Raw genomic sequence first — 22,659 nt, 5'->3', positions numbered from 1 at the left:
CTATGCGCTGCGACAGGGCAGCCGCGGCTGAGTGGGTTTGGGGAGGCGCTCTGGGAGCTCCTGTTGGAGCGGGGCCCGTGGGGAGGGCTTCTTAGGAAGGAAAAGGCGACCGAGTCCTCAGAAGAGGAACGCATTCTTTGTTCAAGACTAGCCTCTTGCGCTAATAGATAAATTACTGAGCGGTTACTAAGTAAATGATACTCGATTATCTCAGCTAGTTTTCATAATAACCCTGTGTATAGTTATAGTTATACCCACTTTACAGATAAGAAAACTGAGGAATGCATCAGCCAGGTAGCTAACGAGGTAAGGACTGGAATCCACGAGTCCACCGCAGAGACCACACTCGGAGTCACTGTGCCACGAGCACAGTGGAATGAGTAAGCGTCAGTGTAAAAACAAGTAGTCGTCAAGAATTAAATACCTATTCTGTGCTTAAACTCTTCATTAATTTTTATCCTTAATATACACTTTAAAAAGTAGGTACTACTATTATTCCCATTTTATGGAGAAAACAACAGACTCTGAGAGAAAGAAACTTTCAGGTGACTCCCAAATGTGTTTCTCCAGCCTCTTTTCTCCTGAGCGCCAGACCCTTCACCCTGCAGCTTCCTGGACACCTACACCTGGCTAATAAATAGGCTTCTCAGAACACAGCCTTTCCTCCTCCGCACCGGCTCTTCCCAATCTCAGTAAATCCTTGGAGGGACCCTGGTCTCTTTCTCTACCGTCCTACTTCGGACCCGTCAGCAAATCCTGTATTCTCCACCTTTAAGATGGTAGGACATTCCTTACCACCCCACTGATGCTGTCGCTGCCCACCCACAATCACAGTGAGCCTCCTAATCAGTCTCCCCGATTCTGCCATTCTTCCCTATAGTCTGGTCTCAACACACCAGCCACGATGTTTGAAGAGCAAAAGTTTTTAATTTTGGTGAAGTCCAGTGTCTATTTATTTATGCTTTGTGCTTTTTGTGTCCTAATTTAAAAATTTTTGCCTAGCTCAAAGGCATTAAGATTTTCTCCTATGTTTTCTTCTAGGAGCTTAATAGTTTTAGCTCTTACATTTAGATCTAGGATTCATTTTTAATTAATTTTTGTGTATGGTGTAAGAGTGAAAGTTTATCACATATGGCTCTCGAATTGTTCCATGTTCATTTGTTGAAAAAGATTATCTTTATCCATCTAATTGCTTTGGCACCTTTGTAGAAATCAATTGACCATATGTGTAGGTCTGTTTCTGTACTCAATAATACACTGTCTTGATTACTGTAGCTTTTTTTAAAAGATTTTTTATTTTATTTATTTATTTGATAGATAGCACAAGCAGGGGGTGAGGCAGGCAGAGGGAGAAGCCAGCTTCCCGCTGAGCAGGGAGCCCGATGCGGGGCTTGATCCCAGGACCCTGGGACCATGACCTGAGCCCAAGACAGACGTTTAACCGACTGAGCCACCCAGGCGCCCCACTGTAACTTTTTAATAAGTTTTGAAATAGGGTAGTATAAATCATCCAAACTCGTTCTTTCTCAAAATTGTTTTGGCTATTCAGAGTCTTTTGTATTTCCATGTAAACTTTAGTATCAGCTAATTTGTATTTTTTTAAAAAGCCTACTGGGATTTGGTTGGTATTGCATTGCATCTGTAGACTAATTTGGGGAGAACTGACATCTTAATATTGAGTCCTCTCATCCTTGAGGATGGTATAGCTCTCCATTCAGTCAAGTTATCTTTAATTTCTCTCAACAGTGTTTTGTAATTTTCAACATACAGATCTTGTATATTTTTAGTCAAATTTGTCCCTAAGTTTTTCATATTTCTGATGCTATTGTAAATGGTATTACTTTTATCAATTTCAAATTCTAAATGGTCATTGCTAGTGTATATAGAATTAATTTTTGCATATTAACTTGTATCCTCCAACCTTGCTAAACTCATTTATTAGTTTTAGTAGCTCCTATGTAAATTCCTTAAGACTTTTCACATGTCTGTGAATAAAGAGAGGTTTACCTCTCCCTTTCCAATCTGGATGCTTTTTATTTATTTTTCTTGTCTTATAGTATTAGTTAGGACCTCCAGTACAATATTGAATTAATAAGGGCGCCTGGGGGCGCCTGGGTGGCTCAGTTGGTTAAGCGACTGCCTTCGGCTCAGGTCATGATCCTGGAGTCCCGGGATCGAGTCCCGCATCAGGCTCCCTGCTCGGCGGGGAGTCTGCTTCTCCCTCTGACCCTCCTCCCTCTCATGCTCTCTGTCTCTCATTCTCTCTCTCTCAAATAAATAAATAAAATCTTTAAAAAAAAATAAATAAATAAGGGCGCCTGGATGGCTCAGTTGGTTGAGCGACTGCCTTCGGCTCGGGTCATGATCCTGGAGTCCCGGGATCGAGTCCCGCACCGGGCTCCCTGCTCGGCAGGGAGTCTGCTTCTCCCTCTGACCCTCCCCCCTCTCATGTGCTCTCTCTCATTCTCTCTCTCTCAAATAAATAAATAAAATCTTAAAAAAAAAAAAGTTACATTTCATCAAAATTAAAAACTCAGGGTGGGGGGTGGTCAGGAGAAGGGAATTGAAAAAGGATATGGGGGAAAAAAATAAAAAGGACATGGAGAGGGGTGCCTCAGTTGGTTAGACATCTGACCCTTGATCTCAGCTCAGGTCTTGATCTCAGGGTTATGAGTTCAAGCCCCCCACTGGGCTCCATACTGTGCGTGGAGCCTACAATAAACAAACAAACAAATAAAATAATGGGAAAATTTGGGGGTGATATATGCTCATTATTTAGATTGTTGTAATGGTTAATGAATGTACACTTACATCACAAGTCATTACATTGGGTGCCTGGGTGGCTCAGTCAGTTGGGTGTTTGCCTTCAGCTCAGGTCATGATCCCAGGGTCCTTGGATGGAGCCCTGCATGGGCTCCCTGCTCAGCGGGGAGTCTGCTTCTCCCTCTCCCTCTGCCACTCCCCCTGCTTGTGCTCTCTCGTTCGCTCTCTGTCAAATAAAATCTTAAAAAAAATAGTCATTACATTATACTCTGTAATATGTACAGTTAGTTTACTGTGTGTCATTTATACCCCCATTAAGATGTAAAAATTAAAAACCAAGAAAAAATTTACATTATATTATTCACCTGCTCCAAAATCTCCACTGACTTCACAAGATATTTGGAATAAAAGCTGAGGTCCCATGATGGCTTCTGAAGCCACATGTGATTTGGCTCTTCCTCCTCTCTGCCCTCATCACCCACCACTTGCTCCCTCAATCATTCTGCTCTCTTAGCCTCTTTGCTCTGCTTGGAGCATCCCTTGCCTGATCCCACCTCAGGGCCTTTGCTCTTGCGGTTCTTCCTGCCTGGAACTATCCTCTCTGGATATCACAGACACCCACACTACTCCCTCACTCCCCCTGGTTTTCTGTTCTAATGTCATCTCCTCAGAAAACCCTACTTAGGGGCGCCTGGGTGGCTCAGTCTGTTAAGCGTCTGCCTTCGGCTCAGGTCATGATCCCGGGGTCCTGGGATCGAGTCCCTCATCAGGCTCTCTGCTCAGCGGGAAGCCTGCTTCTCCCTCTGCCTGCTGTTCCCCCAGCTTGTGCACACTCTCTGTCTAATAAATACATAAAATCTTTTAAAATAAAAAAAAAGAAAACCCTATTTTGATGTAGCACCCTGCCACCCTTCAAGCCATTGTCCTGCTTGACTGTTATTTATAGCACTTATTGCTTCTTGACATCACATTATATATGGATTTATTTTCTGTCTTCCCCATTACAGTGTGAGCTCCCAAGACCAGGAATTGTGTGTTTTTATTTTCACTGCTGTGTAAGTGCCTGGTATATAACAGAGAGCTAGCACTTACTGAAACAAATACAAAGTAAACGAATTAACGAATAAAACTTGGCGGAGGCCACACAGCTAGTCAGAGGGCAGTTGGAACTAAAACCTTGATCTCTCGGGCAGAGGCGCCTGACTCACCTGCTGTGTTGCATGGCCCCTCCAGATTACTCTGTGAGGCGGGCACCATGATCTGCCTTACTCAGCAGAAGGGGAAGCAGGGTGGGGAGGGAAAGTCACTTGCCCCGCCGCAGTCACACAGCCAGTCTCTGGCAAGGTCAGCTGACCTCTGGATTCTGGCCGCTCGCTGCAGGGGGCAGGCACATGACCCTCGCCCACAGCAGGAGCCTCTAGGAGAGGAAGTTCCAAGAGCCCAGTGCTGCCGGTGCACTGCCCACGGGTGCTGACTGCAAAGGCTTCTGGGAATGGGGGTTCAAACCGCCTTTCACGTTGTTTTATGCCTCTCTGCCTTTGTCCAGCTGCTCCTGCCTAGAGTGCCCTTCCTCCTTGAACTCCCCAGCTCGCCCTCGTCCTGGGAGACCCAGCTTCAGAATCACCTGCTGCACAAGGTCTTCTCTGAGCCTATAGCTCCCTGAGTCCAGAGTCCAGCCCTACTGTGGGATTTGACGGACTGAATTAATGAACCAATAGCACTTATCCATTTTCATTCTTTCTTTCTACCATAAATATGTACTTAGTTCCTGTTTTGTGCCAAGCACTGGGATACCACCATTAATCATTGCCCTCAAGTGACCTAGGAGGGAGACAGCTAATGCAGCGGACAAAAGGGTATGTGACCTCACTGGCCAGTCAGAGGCTTTCTGAGGACAGGGCTCGAACCTAAGTTGTGTAGTAGGAGTTAGCCCTTTGAAGAGGAGAAGAGGACTGAGAAGAGGAAAGGTGTTGCGCATGGCTGGAGCTCAGAGTACCAGTGGTGGGTAAAGAAGGGGCTAGAGGCATCCATAGGGACCTGACACACAAAAATATTTTTCCAGCTAAACAGAGTGAGGTGGAGAAAATATCTCAACTGAGGAATCAGTGGGGAAGGTGGGAGTGGGGCAAACTCTTAATTTGGGCAAAGCTGGCAGGAAGGATTCCTCCCCGAACACACACCCTTCCTGAGGCTCCTCAGGGTTCCTGGATTCTCAGGCTCCTCTCTCCTACTCCTAGAAGTAGGGGACAAGCAGACACATGGGCCCCTTCAGGCTCTACCACGCAGGTGACCAGTGACTGAGATTACATGGAGACCTGTCAAAATGGCTTCTTATTGATTTGTTAGGAGTTAGCCAGAAGAGGGGCACCTGGCTAGCTCAGTTGGTAGACCATGTGACTCTTGAGCTCGGGGTCATGAGTTCAAGCCCGACTTTGGGTGTAGAGATTATTTACTTACATACATACATACATACATATATCCACTTAAAAAAAAAAAAGAGTGAGAAGAAAACCTGGGCCTTCCCAGATCCTCAGCCTGTCCTGTCAGACACAGAAATAGCAAATAAGGCTTTGGCCTTGGGTAAACTTGACAGCTAGTCTATCTTCCTTGTTAAGTGACCTCGGATTCCTTATCTCTGAGCCTCAAGTTTCCTCATCTGTAAAAATGAGAATAACGACACCTTACAAGTTTGTGTGAGAAGGAAATATGATGATTCGATTGTTTGCAACAGTGAGGATTTCACCTCACCACCAATTTGCCAAAACAAGTTAAAGTGGTAAAATCCACCCACTTTGGGACAGTGAGATTAAACCAATAGACGCACTGTTTGGGACGAGCCAGAACTCCAGCCTTGATAACTTGGGTTTCCAGAAGGCCTGACTGGAGAGGGTAGACTGGCTCTTGGAGGCAGATGTCCCTGCCTTACCCTTGCCACTAACCCACAGGGACCTGACCGCTGTGTCCTGGTCCTCTTGGTACTTGATTTGCAGTCCCCCTTTGTGGCATCAGGGGGGTAATGAAGAGTGAGACAAACTCATATATGAGTCTCAGCTCTGCTCTGTGACCTAAGACAAGCCTCAGTTCTCCTCAGCTCTAAAATAGGCACACTATGGTGCTCTCAAAGTTGTCGCCAGCAGAGTGTGAAGAACTGACCATCTGGCCTCATAAATGTTAGTTGTCCAGACCACAGGCCAACAGTACTCCCTCTGGAATCGCATTTGCCTATGTCTGTCCGGCCTCCTACCAGCCCTGTTGGCATCCCTCTCTGGGCCCTGAGGCCCCGCCCCAAGCAGGTGCTGAGGATGCAGTGGGGGCTGTTAAACATTGAACCCGACCATTGAACGGGAGGCCCTGGGAGGCCCTAGGCCAGGGCTAATGGAGCTCCGGGAAAGGAGCACCTGGGTGGGGAAGGGACACCTATAACCCATCAACTTTCTAGAGTGGTGCCTCCAGCTCCAGCAACAGGGGCCCAACCAGGGCACTGCCCGGAGAGTGGGGCTGGAGAGAGAAGCCGGCCCGCAGAATGAGGTGACCCCTCTGGCGGTGTTAGCCTCGGGCAGGTGCGTGTTTGGTTCTCGTCCCTCGCTCGTCCTCCTCCCCACATTGCCTTCTTTAATCTCCCATCCCGCGAAGTAGGGGTTATTAGAGGACGACACTGGGCCCCCAGGCAGGAGAGCACGTGCCCGGGTGTCTCGCGCCCCGGGCCGAGGGGCGGGGCCAGCCTCCGGGGCGGGGGGCGGGGAGCGCCTCGGGGGCGGGGCGCTGACCCCGGGCGGCGGGGCGGCGGGGCGGCTGGACGCGGGCGGCTGGACGCGGGCCATGGCGGCTGGGGGCTGCCGCTACCAGTTCCGGATCGCGCTGCTGGGGGACGCGGCCGTGGGCAAGACGTCGCTACTGCGGCGCTATGTGGCGGGCGCGCCCGGGGCCCCGGAGCCCGAACCCGAGTCCGAGTGGGCGCCCACGGTGGGCGTCGAGTTCTACAGCCGCAAGCTGCAGCTGCGAGCCGGGCCGCGCGTCAAGCTGCAGCTCTGGGACACCGCGGGCCACGAGCGCTTCAGGTGCGGGCCGGGCGGGCTGAGGGACCCGGGGGCGCGGTCAGTGCCCCCCCTCCCCGCCTCCAGGGCGGTTACCCCCCCCGCACCGAGGGCTCGGCCTCAGTGGCCAAGGTACAGGTCTGGGGGTCCCAGCCCTGCTCTCTGGCCCTCCACGTGGAGTCGTTCGTCCCACAGATGCAGCCACGTGGGCCAAGCCCCCGAGCCAGAGGCCTGAGACCTTGGCGCCGGGAGGGCGCAAGGGTCCTGCCACGGAGACCTGGAGGAATGGGTGACCCGGCTGCTGAGAGAGCCCACGGGGGCAGAGCGAGCAGAGCGGGAGGTGCCAGGGAGATGGGAAAGGAAGAGAGGTTTGGGACGGCCTGGAACGATGCGTAGGAGTTTGCCAGGCCGAGAACGGGAAGCAAAAATCTGCCATCAGGAAATCTGCTTCCTCCAGGAATGGTCCAGAGAGGAGGTGACTTGAACTTGCTCCCTAGCTGAGGCGCAGGCACTCCGTTGGGAGAGACACAGAGGCCGGGGGCAGAGAAGCACCCGGCAGTGTGAAAAGAGCTATGGGGCTTGTGAGGCAGTCCGTGCGCGCGGGGGACGCCCTGCCTGTGGGGGGGCCTGGAAGGCATAAACCCAGCTCACTCCGCCTCCTTCAGGTGCATCACCAGGTCCTTCTACCGGAATGTGCTGGGCGTCCTACTGGTCTTTGATGTGACAAACAGGAAGTCCTTTGAACATATCTGCGACTGGCACCAGGAGGTCATGGCCACTCAGGGCCCGGATAAGGTGATCTTCTTACTGGTTGGCCACAAGAGTGACCTGCAGAGCACCCGCTGTGTCTCAGCCCAGGAGGCAGAGGAGCTGGCTGCCTCCCTGGGCATGGCCTTCATGGAGACCTCCGCCAAAAATAACTGCAATGTGGACCTGGCCTTCAGCACCCTTGCTGACGCCATCCAGCAGGCCCTGGATCAGGGGGACATCAAGCTGGAGGAGGACTGGGGGGGCGTCCGGCTCATCCACAAGACCCAAGTCCCCAGCGCCACCCCCAGGAAGCAGCCCCCAGGTCCATGCCAGTGTTGACTCTGGGAAGGAAAGGGTTAAAGCAGTGCCAACCTTAGAAGTGCTGCTGGGATGGGGAGTGTCAGTATCTTTCTGGAGAGCAAAGGGCCAAATGTAGCCAAAGGGTTAATATAAACAGTATCCTAGCAGCCACACCTCCCGGATTTGGGGGTTTCACAGCTCAGTTCCTTTCTGCCAGAAAGCTCTAAGAAGCCAGGTGTGCAGCTTCGTGTCCATCAGCCTGTTTCCTCAGTTGTCCGTGGGGCTCATAGAAGACCCATGCCACGGCAGGGGTGAGGGGGTGGGGGACATGCTCAGCCAGAGCCAGCCATACCGCTAAGAGCTGAATACGAGAACTATCCTCACTACTCTTTCCCCTCTGACATTTCTGGCAGCGCTCCCGAGCCCGGACGCGGAGACACACGGAGTCTGGACACTGCTGCACAGGCGAGGACTGGGCGGGGAATTTCAGGGCAAGCCTACCTGGGAGCCTCCTTAGGTCCTCCGAATTGGATGAGTCTTAAGTGTGTGCCTGAACCTCAGGGTCGCTGCCCAGCGCCCCTACTCCAAGGCCGGGTGCTGGATCTGGGAGGCAGGCATGAAGGCGAGCGAGCATCTCCTAGGTTGGGCACATAGTGGACACTGTGATTAGGCACCAAGATGTCCCTACAGGGCTGCAGATCCCACAGCCTTCTAGCCCCACCCCTAAACCCTAAACACCCCCTCCCCCAGCTGCTGGAAGTGCTGCCAATGATGGTGGGCTCACAGCACCCCCTGGGAACTGCCTACCCCTCAGGGCTGCCCACATCCAGTGTTGATCTGTTGAATCTATTGGGGGGTGGGGGAGTGTTTAAAGGCCTGGTTCTCTTGCCCCAGCTCTGAAGGTCAAACCCAGCTTCATCACTCTTCATGGGGCTGATTGAGGCCATTGTTCTTACAACATAACAGCTAAATTCTTCCTCCCCTCAGTCCCACTTCCCTCCCTTCCTCCCCCAAGCAGGTATTGATCTCAAGAACCCTCTAATCAATGTCTGCTCGCTAATCCTCGCTCAGCAATTGCCTCCTGGGGAACAGGAACAGCTAGGCAGAGAATGTTCTAGGGCAATCAGGGAAGGCTTCCTGGAGATAGTGTTTGTGTTGGTAAGAATCTCAGCAGGTGTAGAGGGGGTATCATTGTGCCAGTGGGCACAGGAAGGGCAGGGACAGTTCCACAGCGAAAAAGAGCACAACCACTTCACTCACTTTGTGACCTGGGGCTTACTCAGTCTCAGATTCCTCCTCAGCACCGTGTGACTGATAATCCCTTCTTCCTAGGGTTCTTGGGAGGTTTCCAGTCAGGGAGGGTTTCTTAGCTTCCTCCCCATGGGGCTGGGCCAGGATGGGTCTCTCTTTGCACTGCCTCCTCCCGACCTCCTCTCTTAAAACCTCATCACTCATCCTATGATAGTCTTGCAAGGTTGGCACGGTTACCCTCATTTCACTGATGGGGAAGCTTGGAGAGGGAGAGGGAAATGACTGACTTGTTTTTGAGAATGTTATCATTCCTTCATCAATTAAAAAAAAATAAGCATCTACTCTGTTCTGGGCTCTGAGGATGCAGCAGTGAACATGACAGAAAAGCCCTCCTGGGGTTGACATTCTAGTGGGAGAGAGAACAAAACGAGTAAATAAGTGAACTAAATGATCTCCAGTTATAAGTGCTATGAAGCCCACAGATCCTGGAGACAGGGCTGAGAAAGACGGGACTGATTTCTTTAGAGCAGTTGGTCAGGGAGAGCCTCCCTGAGAAGATGACCTTGAGCTGAGAGCTGGGGAAGGAGGAGAGGGGCCCAGCTAAGAGCAGCAGTCTGGGCCGAAAGAACAGTGGCCAGAACTTACTTCTTATGTCCAGTTGAGGTAGGTACTATTGTTCCATTTTACTGATGTGCAGACTAAGGCCCAGTGAGGTTAACTGAAACCAGTGAGCAGAGGGAGAAGCCTCAAGGTAAGGAACAAGGAAAGAGCTGGGCTCTTTCTAGGAATTTACTGGAGATCTGAGCAGCTAGAGTAAGTGAAGAAGCAGGGAGTGACCTTCAACTTGGTCTGTGGTTTCTTATTTCCCAGAGCTTCCCTGAATAGGAGTACAGTGTAAACCAAAGCTTGTTTGGGAGATGAGCAGCTCGTCCTGGGGATGGAGGTGGGGATTTTGCTGTCAGGTGTTCAAAACCTCCCCAAATCCCTGAAGAGAGGAAGAAAAAACTGACCTTCTCTGCCCAAATCCTGGCTGGGCACTGGAGGACCGGCCTGAACCTAGGCCCTCCCAAGGCTGGGTCCATCTCCAAGAAGATGTTGCCCACTATCCCCAGCTGCCTCCTTTGAGGACTGTTCAGCAGGCTGCTCAGCCTCAGTTTCCCATCTGTAGAATGGGGAGAACAGTAGTTTCTGTCTCACAAGGTTGTTGTGAGGATTAAATGAAGTATTATGTGAATTCCTACCACACACGTAAGCTCATGCATTGTGGGCTCATTCTATGGCTTATTATTAACCCCGAAGCAAAACTGTGAGGTGGGGCTCAGCTTGTCCATTTCACAGACAGGGACCTAAAGTCCAGGATGGGAAACTGATGTGGCTCAGCTGGTGAACCCAGGTCTCGTCCACCGCCTCGGGCCAGGCCCAGAAGGGCCTATCTTGTGCCTCGGGGCTCCGGTCCCACGCTCACAAGCCCCTTGCCATGTGGCAAACCCTCTGGAGGCTACAAGTGGCTTTGATGGGTAGGATTCTGGCAGCAGCAGGAAGCAGCCCTGCCCAGCCCGCTGGCTAAGAGGAAAAGCAGAGAAGAGCAGTGGAGGGGGGCAGACCCACCTGCCAGCTGAGCCCCGCTTCCCACAGTCGCTCAGAAGCAGCCTCCGCGCCCCTGCCCCCCTGCCCTGAGGGCCATTGCTGTCACAGTTCAGGCCCTGCGGTCTCTAGTGGAGACTGTGCCGCCCCTCTTGAGGCCTGTAGGGTGTCCCCTGTTGATTCAGCATCCACAGCGCCCCAGAGGGAAGTTTTTAAAGTATATTTGACATGGCTGTTCCCCTCCTAGAATTCAAAGTCCTGGCCCTTCCGGAGCTAGTGCGCGCTGCCTCTCCCCCTCCTTGGCCCTGACAAATTCCGAACCACCTGCAGCCCTGGGCTTTGCACGTGCTATTTCCTTCCACTGGATGGCCCCAGCCCTCTCCCCGGGTGACCAGACTGGCTTGCCACACTCAGGTAAGTATCACTTCTTAACCACAGCATCATCCCAGCTGCCTACATTACGGTGGGCTTTGCAGTCAAGCCTGGGTTTGACTCCCAGCTCCACTATGTGTAACTGTGGACCCTGGTCAACTCACTTCATCTCCGCAAGCCTCAGTGGACTCCTCTGGAAAATGAGGATACTAATACCTAACTCACACAGGGTTTTAGAAAGGGTTTGATGAGAAATCAAAGGCAGTGCTGGTCACACAGTAGGAATTCACAAAATGGAATTTCCCTTTTTCCCTGAGCATTTTATTCATCACTGTAATGGAACAGAGACTACCAAAGTAAACACTGTGGGGAAATAACAAAAGTTCTTAAAGATCATGACCCACTCCTGGAGATGTGAAGTTCCAGAATAGTCCCTTCAGGTCTATCCCTAGACTAGTCTGAGCAAGGGTTACCCTTGACTCTGCTTCTGTACTAAGAGTGAAGTTCCAGAATAGTCCCTTCAGGTCTATCCCTAGACTAGTCTGAGCAAGCAAAACTCCCTCTCCAAAGCAGCACCCTGACTAAACCCTCCAGCCACAGCAGCTTCGACAAGGTCAGGCTCCCAGGCCTGGATCCTTGCCTTTTGCCCTTTTGAAGGCACAGAGCCAGTCTGTCACCCATGGGAGCCTTTCGGAAGACCCTGCCCATTCTGGGAGCCACTGAAACTTAGTGGGTAAAGACAGAAAACCCATCCTGCCCTCCACACACAGCCTGGAGCTGAAGATGTCTGGGTGGGAGCCCAGCCCCTGTCCTCTACCTCTGAGCCTTGGTCTTCATGGTAAAATGAGAACAATTCCTACCCCACAGCTTTGTTGGAGGATTAAATAGGACGCTGTGTGTTAAGTGCCCAATAAGTGTTAAGCTCCTTCTGCTAACAAGCTCCCTTTGGGTCTTTCATGTGTGGGTCCCTTGTCTGGAATGTCCTTCCTCCATCTCTGTCAAAATTCTGTTCATCCTTCAAGGCTTGGCCCAACCGGATGTATCAATTCTTTCTCCGAGCCTTCAGGGCACCTGGAGATTTCACGCTCTGTTGCCCCACTAGACTAGCGCTTTGAGGCCAGGGCTCCCATGAGGATGGACAATGGACCAAGAGCAAAGCTCTGAGTCCCGGCCTGCCCAGGGACCTCAGACAGGACATAATGACCTCCCAGATCTTGATGTTCTTACCTGTAAGAGATGGGGCAGCACTAGCACTGGGTGACGCTGGGGCCTCTTCTAACTACAGGTAACTGTAAGGCTTCAGTCCACGTCAGGCCTCCTCCTCCCTGCTTCCCCTCATGCAGGCACAGGAGACTTTTCAGGATGGCTTTGTGGTCCCAGATGGCTCCTTCTGTGTCCAAAACTCACCTGTATTGTTGCAACCAACCTCTACCTCATCTTTTGGTTAGTACTTTCTCAGGAAAACCTCGCATGCCATATTCCTTTACTTTTAGTCCGAATTAACCACAGTACCTTCTTGGCTGGCCCCCCTCCTGCCTGTTTCCGACTCCATTCTCCATGCCGGCAGCCAGAGCAAGGCTTTTAACATGTAAACCCAATCACATCAGTCCACCACCTGAAACTCCACTGGTCCCTAGCACCTGCACAGTTTTCAAACTTTTTGTTTATATGCCTGTTTTTAGCACCAGAATCCTCTTACCAGATGGAGTCTTTCTAATAGCCCTAAAATGTCTAACAATTAAGAAAGGTATTACTCAGGGGTGCCTGGGTGGCTCAGTTGGTTGAGCGTCTGACTCTTGGTTTCAGCCCAGGTCATGATCTCAGGGTTGTGAGATCAAGCCCCACGTTGGGCTCTGAGCTCAGCAGAGAGTCTGCTTGAGTTTCTCTCTCCCTCTCCCTCTGCCCCTGCTTTCTCTCTCTCTCTAAAATAAATAAATTAATCTTTAAAAAAAGAGAAAAAAGGTATTTCTGTGGCTGAGGAGGGATGGGAAGCACAAGGCCAGCCTGGAGGGTTACCTAGTTGCCTACACTACACCCTCCCACTCCTGCAAGACAGACAGACAGATAGACACACAGCACAGACATACAGATAGACACACACACACAAACACACACATGGCAGCCTCTGAAGCCTGGGCGCTGGACCTCGCCACAATGCCTGCGAGCTGGCCTCAGGCTTGCTTTCACACAGTTCTCGCTCCCTCAGAGATCTCCACCCCTTCACCTGAGTCCCTCAACTCAGCTGGTCAGGCCCCCCCCTCAACCTCTCTCTCCTTTGCAGCCCTAGGGACAGAGACAGGTTTTTTTGTTTTTTAAAAGATGTATCCATTTATTCCAGAAAGAGAGCGAGCACGTGCAAGCGGGGAGAGGGGCAGAGGGAAAGAAAATCTCCAGCTGACTTCACACTGAGTGCCGAGCCCCACGCAGGGCCAATCCCAGGACTCGGAGATCACGACCTGAGCCGAAATTAAGAGTCAGAGGCTTAACTGACTGAGCCACCCAGGTGCCCCAGACACAGAGGCAGTTTTTCACTCACCCTATAGCAGGGCTGCTCCCTGTGTTTTTTATTCATCAGTGTAGCCCACTGCCCAGCCCAGGACCAGGCCCAGGCCCAGCTTATAAATACTTGCTGAACGAACAGCCCCTCCACATACAGGTAGGACAAGACTCAAGACAGATGAAGCCACTTACCTGTCACACAGCGGATCAAGAATTGAGAACTATGGACTCTCCCCCAGCTCTTTCCATTAAACTGCCCCAATTCCTTTGTCCCTTTCTGTCCTCAATGGAGGATTCAAAACTAATTCTGGATTCCTTCTTGGCTGTCAAGGTCAGTGACTCGCTCCTACTATCGGAACTCAGCAGGAGGCCTTTTGCTGTTTGATATCACCAACAGAACATCCTTTGAGAGTGTCACCCAGTGGCACTGGAAGGTTCTGGAAAAAGTGAAACCCTTCAACATCCTCTTCCTGGTGGTAGGCCACAAGAGAGACCTGGTGCCTGAGCACAGCTGATGCCGGAGGAAGGGGAGAAGCTGGCTGCCTCTCTGGGTGCGCACCTTGGCCAAGAGCAACAGGAACATCAGCACAGCCTCAAGAGATCTACGAGGCTTGAAGAGAAGGGCTCTGGGCTCAAATTCCGAGTGGGAGGGAGTGAAAAGCAGGGCAAGGACGATGTGCCCATGCTGGTGACCCCTCGATGGAACAGCCAGGCCCTCTGAAGCCCAAGGAACCCTCATAATCCACAAGGGCTATGCTGGGCTCAGGACGGGATGATGCTAGGTGCCACTGAAGGTCATGACCCTGAGGTCTTAGGGCCCTGGTTTCCTTTGCATGATGGTGAAAATACCAGGATCAGGGATATCAACAACTAAGAACAGAAAAGGCACCCACCCGCACAGATGGGCCTTTCCCCAGGTTACTGCCATCCTTTCTTAGGGCCAAGGATGAACTCCAGGAGTTCCAGAAGAGCAGGTCAAAAAAGGTTTTGCCAAAACCAGGATGCCTCTTCAGTTTGGGGTTCATGAGAGAAGGTCACTCTGCCCCATTTTTATGGCAGAGAAACTGGACTCAAACTCCTCCTCATGGTACGGCCTTCCTTGGAGTAAAATAATAGAAAAATTCCTGGGTTTTTTCTCCTCACAGAAATGAATAATGGTGGGGCGCCTGGGTGGCTCAGTCGTTAAGCGTCTGCCTTCGGCTCAGGTCATGATCCCAGGGTCCTGGGATCGAGCCCCACGTCTGGCTCCCTGCTCTGCGGGAAGTCTGCTTCTCCCTCTCCCACTCCCCCTGCTTGTGTTCCCTCTCTCGCTGTGTCTCTCTGTCAAATAAATAAATAAAATCTTTAAAAAAAAAAAAAAAAGAAAGAAAGAAATGAATAATGGTGCTGCCACCTGCTGACAGAGAGCTACATCCAGCCTTCCTTGTCCTCTTAACTCCCTTTGGCCTTTCAAAGGCTGTAAGCCATGTACCCTGTCTTTCGATTAATAACTTCTTTATTCTGGAAAAGCAAATGAAAGTCATATTCATATAAACACTGACATTACAAAGTACAGGGAAAAGGGGAAGGGAGAAGAAACACAAACCTCTACAAATCCTGCTAATACTGTCTCACCAAACAAGACCATAATGCTTTGCCCCATATTCAATCACTTATATAATAAACCACAAATAAAATCTTCTCTGGAAGATACATCGTTCCTCTTTGAGACGGCAGGGAAAAGGGACTGGAAGTTGGGGTAGGAGGCTTTATTCTTTTGGCAGATCCTCTCAGTCATTATAGATATTGCTGCACTGTTAATAAAAAATATATGCTTCTCTGTAAAGCATTAAAAAAAAAATCCAAGGATGAGATGGCTGAGGTCTCAGCTCAAGTATCTCCAAATACATTGTTGTCCATTCCCTGACCTTCCCGTGTGTTATTTCTTGGTTGTTTTCCGGATCAGTGCCATTCTCTGAAAGGAGAGCGAAATAACCAATTACACAGCTTAGAGTCAGGAATTTTCCCAGTCACCCACATGGGGCACGGTCTATACCACAAGCCAGAGCCCTGGGGAACCTACATTCACAGGGCAGCTCAGCAGGCTCCTTTGAGCCTGAGAGCGGTCTTCAGGGCCCCAAGAGATGTTTGACAGTGGATCCGTTTCATTGACCAAAAGACCCAAACTGCTGGAGGTTAGCAGGATGGAAAAAGGTTAAAACCAGAAGATGATAGCTCTTGTCTTCTGGGGACTGAGGGGCCAGGCCATCCAAGTGTGTGTTTCCAGTCCCCCAGACTAATCTCTCTGAGGATGAAGAAAATAGGGAAGGGGGCTGTTCCAGGCCTGTGGCCACACATAAAGGGAGCTGACATTTCACACTTGATGACCTACAATGAAGGAAATGGACACTAACAATTTCCACCACAACCCATCAGGGAAACATTCAGGTCATGGGGGTTTCAAATTTTACTATTACCAGCCCACTGGCCAAATTACTGATTTGCTTTGTTTACTCTTTTGACCAAGACACTGTCCTAATATTATGATACTTGCTGAGAGAGAGAGAGAGAGCGCTGAAAAGTAGGTAATTTGGAAACAGAGCCAAAATGACCATCCACTGTCTGAAGGGACTCCCTTCTGAAGAATACTGTGGCCCTTTGATTCAGGCTATTGGTGACTTCCCTGTAGGGCTTCCTCTGTGAGGTCTGTAAACATACACACTCCACAGATCCAGGCTATGGACAAGCAAGGGACACTCAGCCAGAACCACCCAAATGTGCCCATCAAGCTTGGAAAAAGCTCACTTTTCAAATCAGAGCAGCCAGTTAAATTAAGCCTTTGTTAAAAGGAAGCCATCATTGCTATTAGATTGACCGATGAGAGAGACAACTTGTTGCACAGAAGTGGAGTTCGGTTCTTGTACTGACCCCTCAAGTCTGCAGTCAGAGGGACAGAGAACAAATGGCAAGTTGGGACAGAGGCCAGAAGGCCTGGCACAGCAGCCTGCGTGCTACCCTCCAGCACAAGTACGGCCTATCTCTCCTTTCTTTTTTTTTTTTTTAAAGATTTTATTTATTTATTTGCCAGAGAGAGAGAGAGGGGGAGACTACAAGCAGGGGGAGTGGCAGAGGGAGAAGCAGGCAAGGAGCCCGACGCGGGACTCAATCCCAGGACCCTGAAATCATGACCTGAGCCGAAGGCAGACGCTTAACGACTGAGCCACCCAGGCATCCCTCTCTCCTTTCTTTAAACTGCCCTCTAGTGAGAGGGCCACACACGACGTTCCAATCAGCCACAGTGCAGAGAGATTTCATTAGGGAGATGTGGACGGGGCGAGTTCTGTCCATATTAGAAGAACCTACAATTAACAGCTTTAAGTGACACCCATCAGGGTTGACAGGAAAAACTGAGACCCCATGTGGGAACAGCAGAGTACCACAGAAGTAACTGACTGTTCTCCTGTGGAGTCCTGCTGCCTCTTGCCCTCTCTGATCTTTGGTCCAGGAAGCGGAGCTTCCTGTGTGGAGGGAGTGACAAAGTGCAGGGACCATAGCTGTGTGCGCTCCCTCAGAGACAGCTCAAGGGGTGGACTGTGGCTGCCCTGGGGTTCTGATGGCTCCTCACCTGTTTGTGGGCCTCTGTGGTGCAAGCCTTTTTGTAGGGTCGGATTTCTTCAGAGCCAAATCCTGGGATCCACATGTTCCACTGGCGTTCTGCAAGGAAGAGGCCAGCACAGAGATAAGGGGGCAGTGAAAGCAGAATCAGGGTGCAGTGTGACCCTCGGACAAGGGTCAGGGAGGACTAATCTGAGCGATCAACTGTAGTAATGAACAGTGGCCCTGCAGACAGGTCTATGGAATACAAATGGAGAATCACATGTGGTGCCTCCAAGGTTTTAAATGACACCATTCAACCTTCTTGCAAAGATAAAGGAGTAACTGAGTCCAGGCTGTGAGCACTGAGCCCTAAGGTTTCCATGCAGCAACACAGAAGAGGAAATTCCTCTGTTTCTTCAGTTGTCTTTCTTTCTTTTTTTTAAGTAGGCTCCATGCCCAATGTGGGGCTCGAACTCATGATGCTGAGATCAAGAGTCACACACTCCACTGACTGAGTCAGCCAGGTGCCCCTTCAGTTGTCTTACTCCTATGTTCAAAGTCACCCCTCTCAAACCCAAAGGAAGAGGAGGAGCAGACAGGCATTCCTAGTGTTCAGGAGTTAAGAGCTGAGTTCCAGCTCTGCTGCTTCATTGTGGAGCTGGATGACGCTGGGTCTCAGTTTCTTCATCTTTTACATGGTAGCAACAACTGTAATAACCACCTCGTAGGGCGGTTGAGAGCATTCAAGGGCACAGTGCAATCCCAGAGCCTGGGATAAATGCACAGAGACATGGGTAAGTCCATGCCACAGCCCTGTGTCCCGGTGCCAGTGGATATGTCATCCCTGTGAGAGTGTCACCAGAAGTTCCCACAGGGCAGAGATTCCATTTATTAGACTGTGTCAGTAACTGGCATAGCTACATGGGCCCAAAGCCACAAATAAAAGTGTGTTGCACTTTAAGTATACCCAATATAAAAAATTATACTTACACAAGATTATTTAGGGAATAAGTCTACTCAAAAGGAGTTACATACTTTATCATACTCCCCGAAAGCAGTAAAAACAGACTCACAAATCTATTTTGCCCCACGCACAGCACTTACTTAAATTGAATATTAGTGGTTTTATAGTTATACTTTGTGTCTAACGTACAGTAACTACTGGGTGCATGAATGATTCATGTTTGGTTCTAGAAGAATTTTATATATAGCTCTCCTCCAATATATTTTTTTAAAGATTTTATTTATTTATTTTGACAGGGAGAGACACAGCGAGAGAGGGAACACAAGCAGGAGTGGGAGAGGGAGAAGCAGGCTTCCCGTCAAGCGGGGGAGCCCGATGCGGGGCTCAATCCCAGGACCCTGGGATCATGACCTGAGGCGAAAGCAGACGCTTAACGACTGAGCCACCCAGGCACCTTGTCTTTTTTTTTTTTTTAAAGGTTTTATTTAGGGGTGCCTGGGTGGCTCAGTCATTAGGCGCCTGTCTTAAAAAAAAAAAAGATTTTATTTATTTGTCAGAGAGAGAGAGAGCACAAGCAGGGAGAGTGGCAGGCAGAGGGAGAAGCAGGCTCCCCACTGAGCAAGGAGCCCAATGTGGGACTTGATCCCAGGATCCCGGGATTATGACCTGAGCAGAAGGCAGATGCCCAACCAACTGAGCCACCTAGGTGTCCCTCCTCCAATATTTCTTTGAAAATAAAAATGCTGAAGGCTTCTGCTAATAATATCTGTTATCAGTACTTGAAAGTGACACTGAGATCATTCTTTGGGAATTAAACTTTACAATCCACACAAAGTGGATCAGGATATGGATCTGCAAAGTCTCTTTAAAGAAAGAGTAGTGGTGCGCATGGCTGACTCACTTGGTGGAGCATGCGACTCTTGATCTCGGGGTTTTGAGTTCAAGCCCCACATTAGGTGTAGAGATTACATAAAAAAATAAAATCTTAGGGGCACCTGAGTGGTGCAGTCGGGTGAGCAACCATCTCTTGGTTTCAGCTCAGGTCCTGATCTCGAGGTCGTGGGACTGAGCCCCGACTTGGGCTCCGCACTTAGCAGGGAGTGTACTTAAGACTTTTTCTCCCTCTCTCTCTACTCCTCCCCCTGGCTCTCTCTCTCTCAAATAAATAAATAAATCCCGGATTGCTGGGTAGCTCAGTTAGTTAGGTGTCCAACTCTTGGTTTCAGCTGAGATCATGATCTCAGCGTCAAGGGATTGAGCCCCCATTTGGCTCCTCACTCAGCATGGGGTCTGCTTGAGAGTCTCTCCCTTTCCCTCTCCCTGCTTGTTCTTTCTCCAAAATAAATGAATAAAATCTTTTAAAAAATTAAAATAAATAAATCTTTAAAACAATTTTTTTTTAATCTGAAAAAAAGCTACCAGGCAAGAATGCACACACATTAAATATGTGTAGCAAAATATTTAAATATGCATTTATTTTTTAAGATTTTATTTATTTGACAGAAAGCATAAGCTGGGGGGAGGCACAGCAGGAGAGGAGAAGCAGGGCTCAATCCCAGGACCCCAGGATCACAACCTGAGCCGAAGGCAGACACTTAACTTGACTGAGCCACCCAGGTGTCCCTAAATGTGCATGTATTTATATTTTATATAATATTAATGTAATAGCAACAACAATCATTTAGTGACTAAAAGGTATAGTAAAAATGTGTGGCATAGGGGTGCCTGGGTGGCTCAGTCGTTAAGCGTCTGCCTTTGGCTCAGGTCATGATCCCAGGGTCCTGGGATCAAGCCTTCCATCGGGCTCCCTGCTTGGCAGGAAGTCTGCTTCTCCCTCTCCCACTCCCCCTGCTTGTGTTCCCTCTCTCGATGTGTCTCTCTCTGTCAAATAAATAAATAAAATCTTTTTAAAAAAATGTGTGGCATAAAGCAACATTGTACAAAGCATTCCATGTACATTATGTCATTGAACTTTTTATATTTCTCAAGACTTTATCCATCAGAAGGGGAGGTTAGTCAATTATGCAAGTATAGGAAATCGGGTCAGAAGCAAATCCGGCTCTGCCCATCCCAGTCTGTCAGGAGAGAGGTGGTGTCCAGAGTTTACAGCTCCATTGGCAAGCTTATCTTTGTTGGGGTAGTGGTGTGCAGCAGACCTAGGTGGTCTGGTGCCATTCAATACCAGGTTCCCTAATTCCCCACGCTCCGATCCCATACCCCCTAAGCAATCTTCTGATTATGATTCAGCCTCCATTAGGCCTGCTACAGAAGCTGTTCTGGCAATGCAGAATTGTGAATATTCTTGTTACTGTGATAATTACTTCTCACCCTTAATGAGTAAACTAATATTCTAATTGTATTATCAATAATTAAAATACAAAAACAGGAATGCCAAACTCTCAAAGTAATATAATCTGTTGTGTGTGGGGTTTTTGAGGCAAGATATACATAAAATTTACCATTTTAACCATTTTTTAGTATACAGTTCGGTGGCATTCAGCACATTACCACTATCCATTTCCAAAACGTTTTCATCATCTCAAATTAAAACTCTGTAAACATTAAATAAGTCCCCATTTCCCCTCCCACAGCCCCTTGTCACCACCATTCTACTTTCTGTCTCTATCAATTTGCGTTGTGATGGTTTTAAAACATGTCTGCAAATTCCGTTACATGTCTCCCATCAAGAAGTGCAGCCTAGGGACATCTGGGTGGCTCAGTGGTTAAGCGTCTGACTTCAGCCAGGTCATGATCCCAGGGTCCTGGGATTGAGCCCCACATCAGGCTCCCTGCTCAGTGGGAAGCCTGTTTCTCCCTCTCCCACTCCCCCTGCTTGTGTTCCTGCTCTCGCTATCTCTCTCTCTGTCAAATAAATAAATAAAATCTTAAAAAAAAAAAAAAGAAGAAGAAGTGGAGCCTATGTTCCTTCCCCTTGAACCTGGCCATATCTTTGTGATAGCCTCAAAGAATAGAATTTAGGGGGTGCCTGGGTGGTTCAGTTGGTAAAGCATCTGACTCTTGATTTTGGCTCAGGTCATGATCTCAGGGTCTTGAGATCGAGCCCTGCATTGTTGGCTCCAAGCTCAGCGGGGAGTCTGCTGCTCTCCTTCCCCCTCTCCCCCACCCCTCCCCTGCTTGCAAGCCCCCCCCCCCAATAAATAAATAAATAAATAAATAAATAAATAAATAAATAAATAAATAAATAAATAAATAAATAAATCCTTCAGCTACCATGTAAGAAGTCCACCTATCCTGGGACTACACAGGATGAGACCATGTTGAGAGACTGCAGAGAGAGGGAGACCTGTGGAGTCCCAGGTTGTTCTTTTTTTTTTTTAAGATTCATTTATTTTAGAGAGAGAAAGAGAGCACGAGCAGGAGGGGCAGAGGGAGAGGGAGCAAGAATCTCAAGCAGACTCCTCACTTAGCCTGACTCGGGGCTCAATCTCACAACCCTGAGATCACAACCTGAGCCAGAACCAAGATTTTGACACTTAACTGACTGTGCCACCCAGGTGCCCCTGGAATCCCAGCATTTTGAGAGTTTCTAGCCCCAATATCAGACTTGGATATGATGAAACTCTGTTATGGGTCGAATTGTGTCCCTCAAAAAAGACATGTTTAAGTCCTAACCCCCAGTACCTCAGAATATACTGGAAATAGGGTTATTGCAGATACGATTAATTAAGATGAGGTCGTACAGGAGTAGGGTGGGCCCTTAATCCTGTATGACTGGCATCCCACGAGAGGAGAAGAGACAGAGAGGGACACACACAAGGGAGAAGGCCACGTGGAGACCAAGGCATAGACAGAGTGATGCAACTATACACAGGGAATGCCAAGGATTGCTAGCCACCCCAGCAGCTAGGAAAAGGTGAGGAAGGATTCTTCACAGAAGCATTGGAGGGATCACGGCCTTCCTGATACCTTGATTTTAGGTTTTTGGCCTCCAGAAATGTGAGAGAATAAATTTTGTTGTTTTAAGCTACCCAGTTTGTGGCACTTTGTTACAGTAGCCCTAGGAGACTAATACATCTTCCTTCAAAACAATCTCAGCCCTAGGTACCACCTGACTTTAATTACATGAGAGACCCTCAGCAAAACTGCCTAGCTAAGCCCAGTCAACTCCCAGACATATGAACAAAATAAACAATTGTTACTGTTTTAAGCCATTGTTATCATTTTTAGTTTGTTATCTAATAATAGATAATTGGAATATCTGTCCTCTGTTATTAAAACCAGCAATATGAACCAGAATTATGTTACTTATTCCACCAAGATTACCAGCACATCCCCAAGCTGTATCTCCCTGTCACCGGGAAGGAAGCCTTTCAGTAATTACTCATGGGCTGATCTATACTGAATCCCTTAATTTCTTCTGCCTCATTCAGTTGGCCTGATTATCTTTTTACTCACAAGATTGTTCACTTTCTTTTGAGCACATTGTAACTGGTGCAGAAGGGGGCTTATTCATTTCCCAAGTGATGATGTTAGCAATGTTAGCAAGTATCTCTCAGAAAAACCCAAGCTTGAATTTAGTGTCTGGTAAGTAGAAAAATGGAATAC

The 22,659-nt window shown here is 49.1% G+C and overlaps 2 protein-coding genes and 1 long non-coding RNA gene across 8 annotated transcripts in view; 1 reads left to right on the top strand and 2 right to left on the bottom strand.

Annotated features, from left to right (window-relative positions):
- Window positions 1-1,263: 1,263 nt before the first annotated feature.
- Window positions 1,264-10,244, bottom strand: LOC135364207 (uncharacterized). Its single transcript, XR_010411038.1, has 3 exons — window positions 10,109-10,244; window positions 8,349-8,484; window positions 1,264-3,003 (listed from the first exon to the last, which is right to left on the bottom strand). It is a non-coding gene; the product is annotated as an uncharacterized LOC135364207 (long non-coding RNA).
- RAB42 (RAB42, member RAS oncogene family) lies at window positions 6,153-8,355 on the top strand. Its single transcript, XM_045895471.3, has 2 exons — window positions 6,153-6,821; window positions 7,463-8,355. The coding sequence occupies exons 1-2, from the start codon at window positions 6,583-6,585 to the stop codon at window positions 7,884-7,886; spliced, it is 663 nt and encodes a 220-aa protein (XP_045751427.1). The 5' UTR covers window positions 6,153-6,582; the 3' UTR covers window positions 7,887-8,355.
- Window positions 10,245-15,285: 5,041 nt separating the features above from the next.
- The window catches only part of TAF12 (TATA-box binding protein associated factor 12), a 33,452-nt gene continuing 26,078 nt past the window's right edge, over window positions 15,286-22,659 (bottom strand). For 4 of the 6 annotated variants that reach the window (XM_064589661.1, XM_064589659.1, XM_064589662.1 and 1 more), the window contains one exon: window positions 15,286-15,507. In XM_064589661.1, the coding sequence (XP_064445731.1) occupies window positions 15,350-15,507 (158 nt within the window). In that variant the 3' untranslated portion in view covers window positions 15,286-15,349. Of the gene's footprint in view, window positions 15,508-17,157; window positions 17,247-22,659 lie in introns of all 6 variants that reach the window. The other 2 variants (XM_045898287.3, XM_045898284.3) reach the window with 1 other exon arrangement.

This window comes from Mirounga angustirostris, unplaced genomic scaffold (assembly GCF_029215605.1).
Source record: "Mirounga angustirostris isolate CCGP_5_RB_7025 unplaced genomic scaffold, mMirAng1.0.hap1 SCAF_4, whole genome shotgun sequence".
Taxonomy (NCBI): Eukaryota; Metazoa; Chordata; class Mammalia; order Carnivora; family Phocidae; genus Mirounga; species Mirounga angustirostris.
The sequence above is the reverse complement of the archived record's forward strand: the minus strand, read 5'-3'. Positions and strand labels throughout refer to the sequence as shown.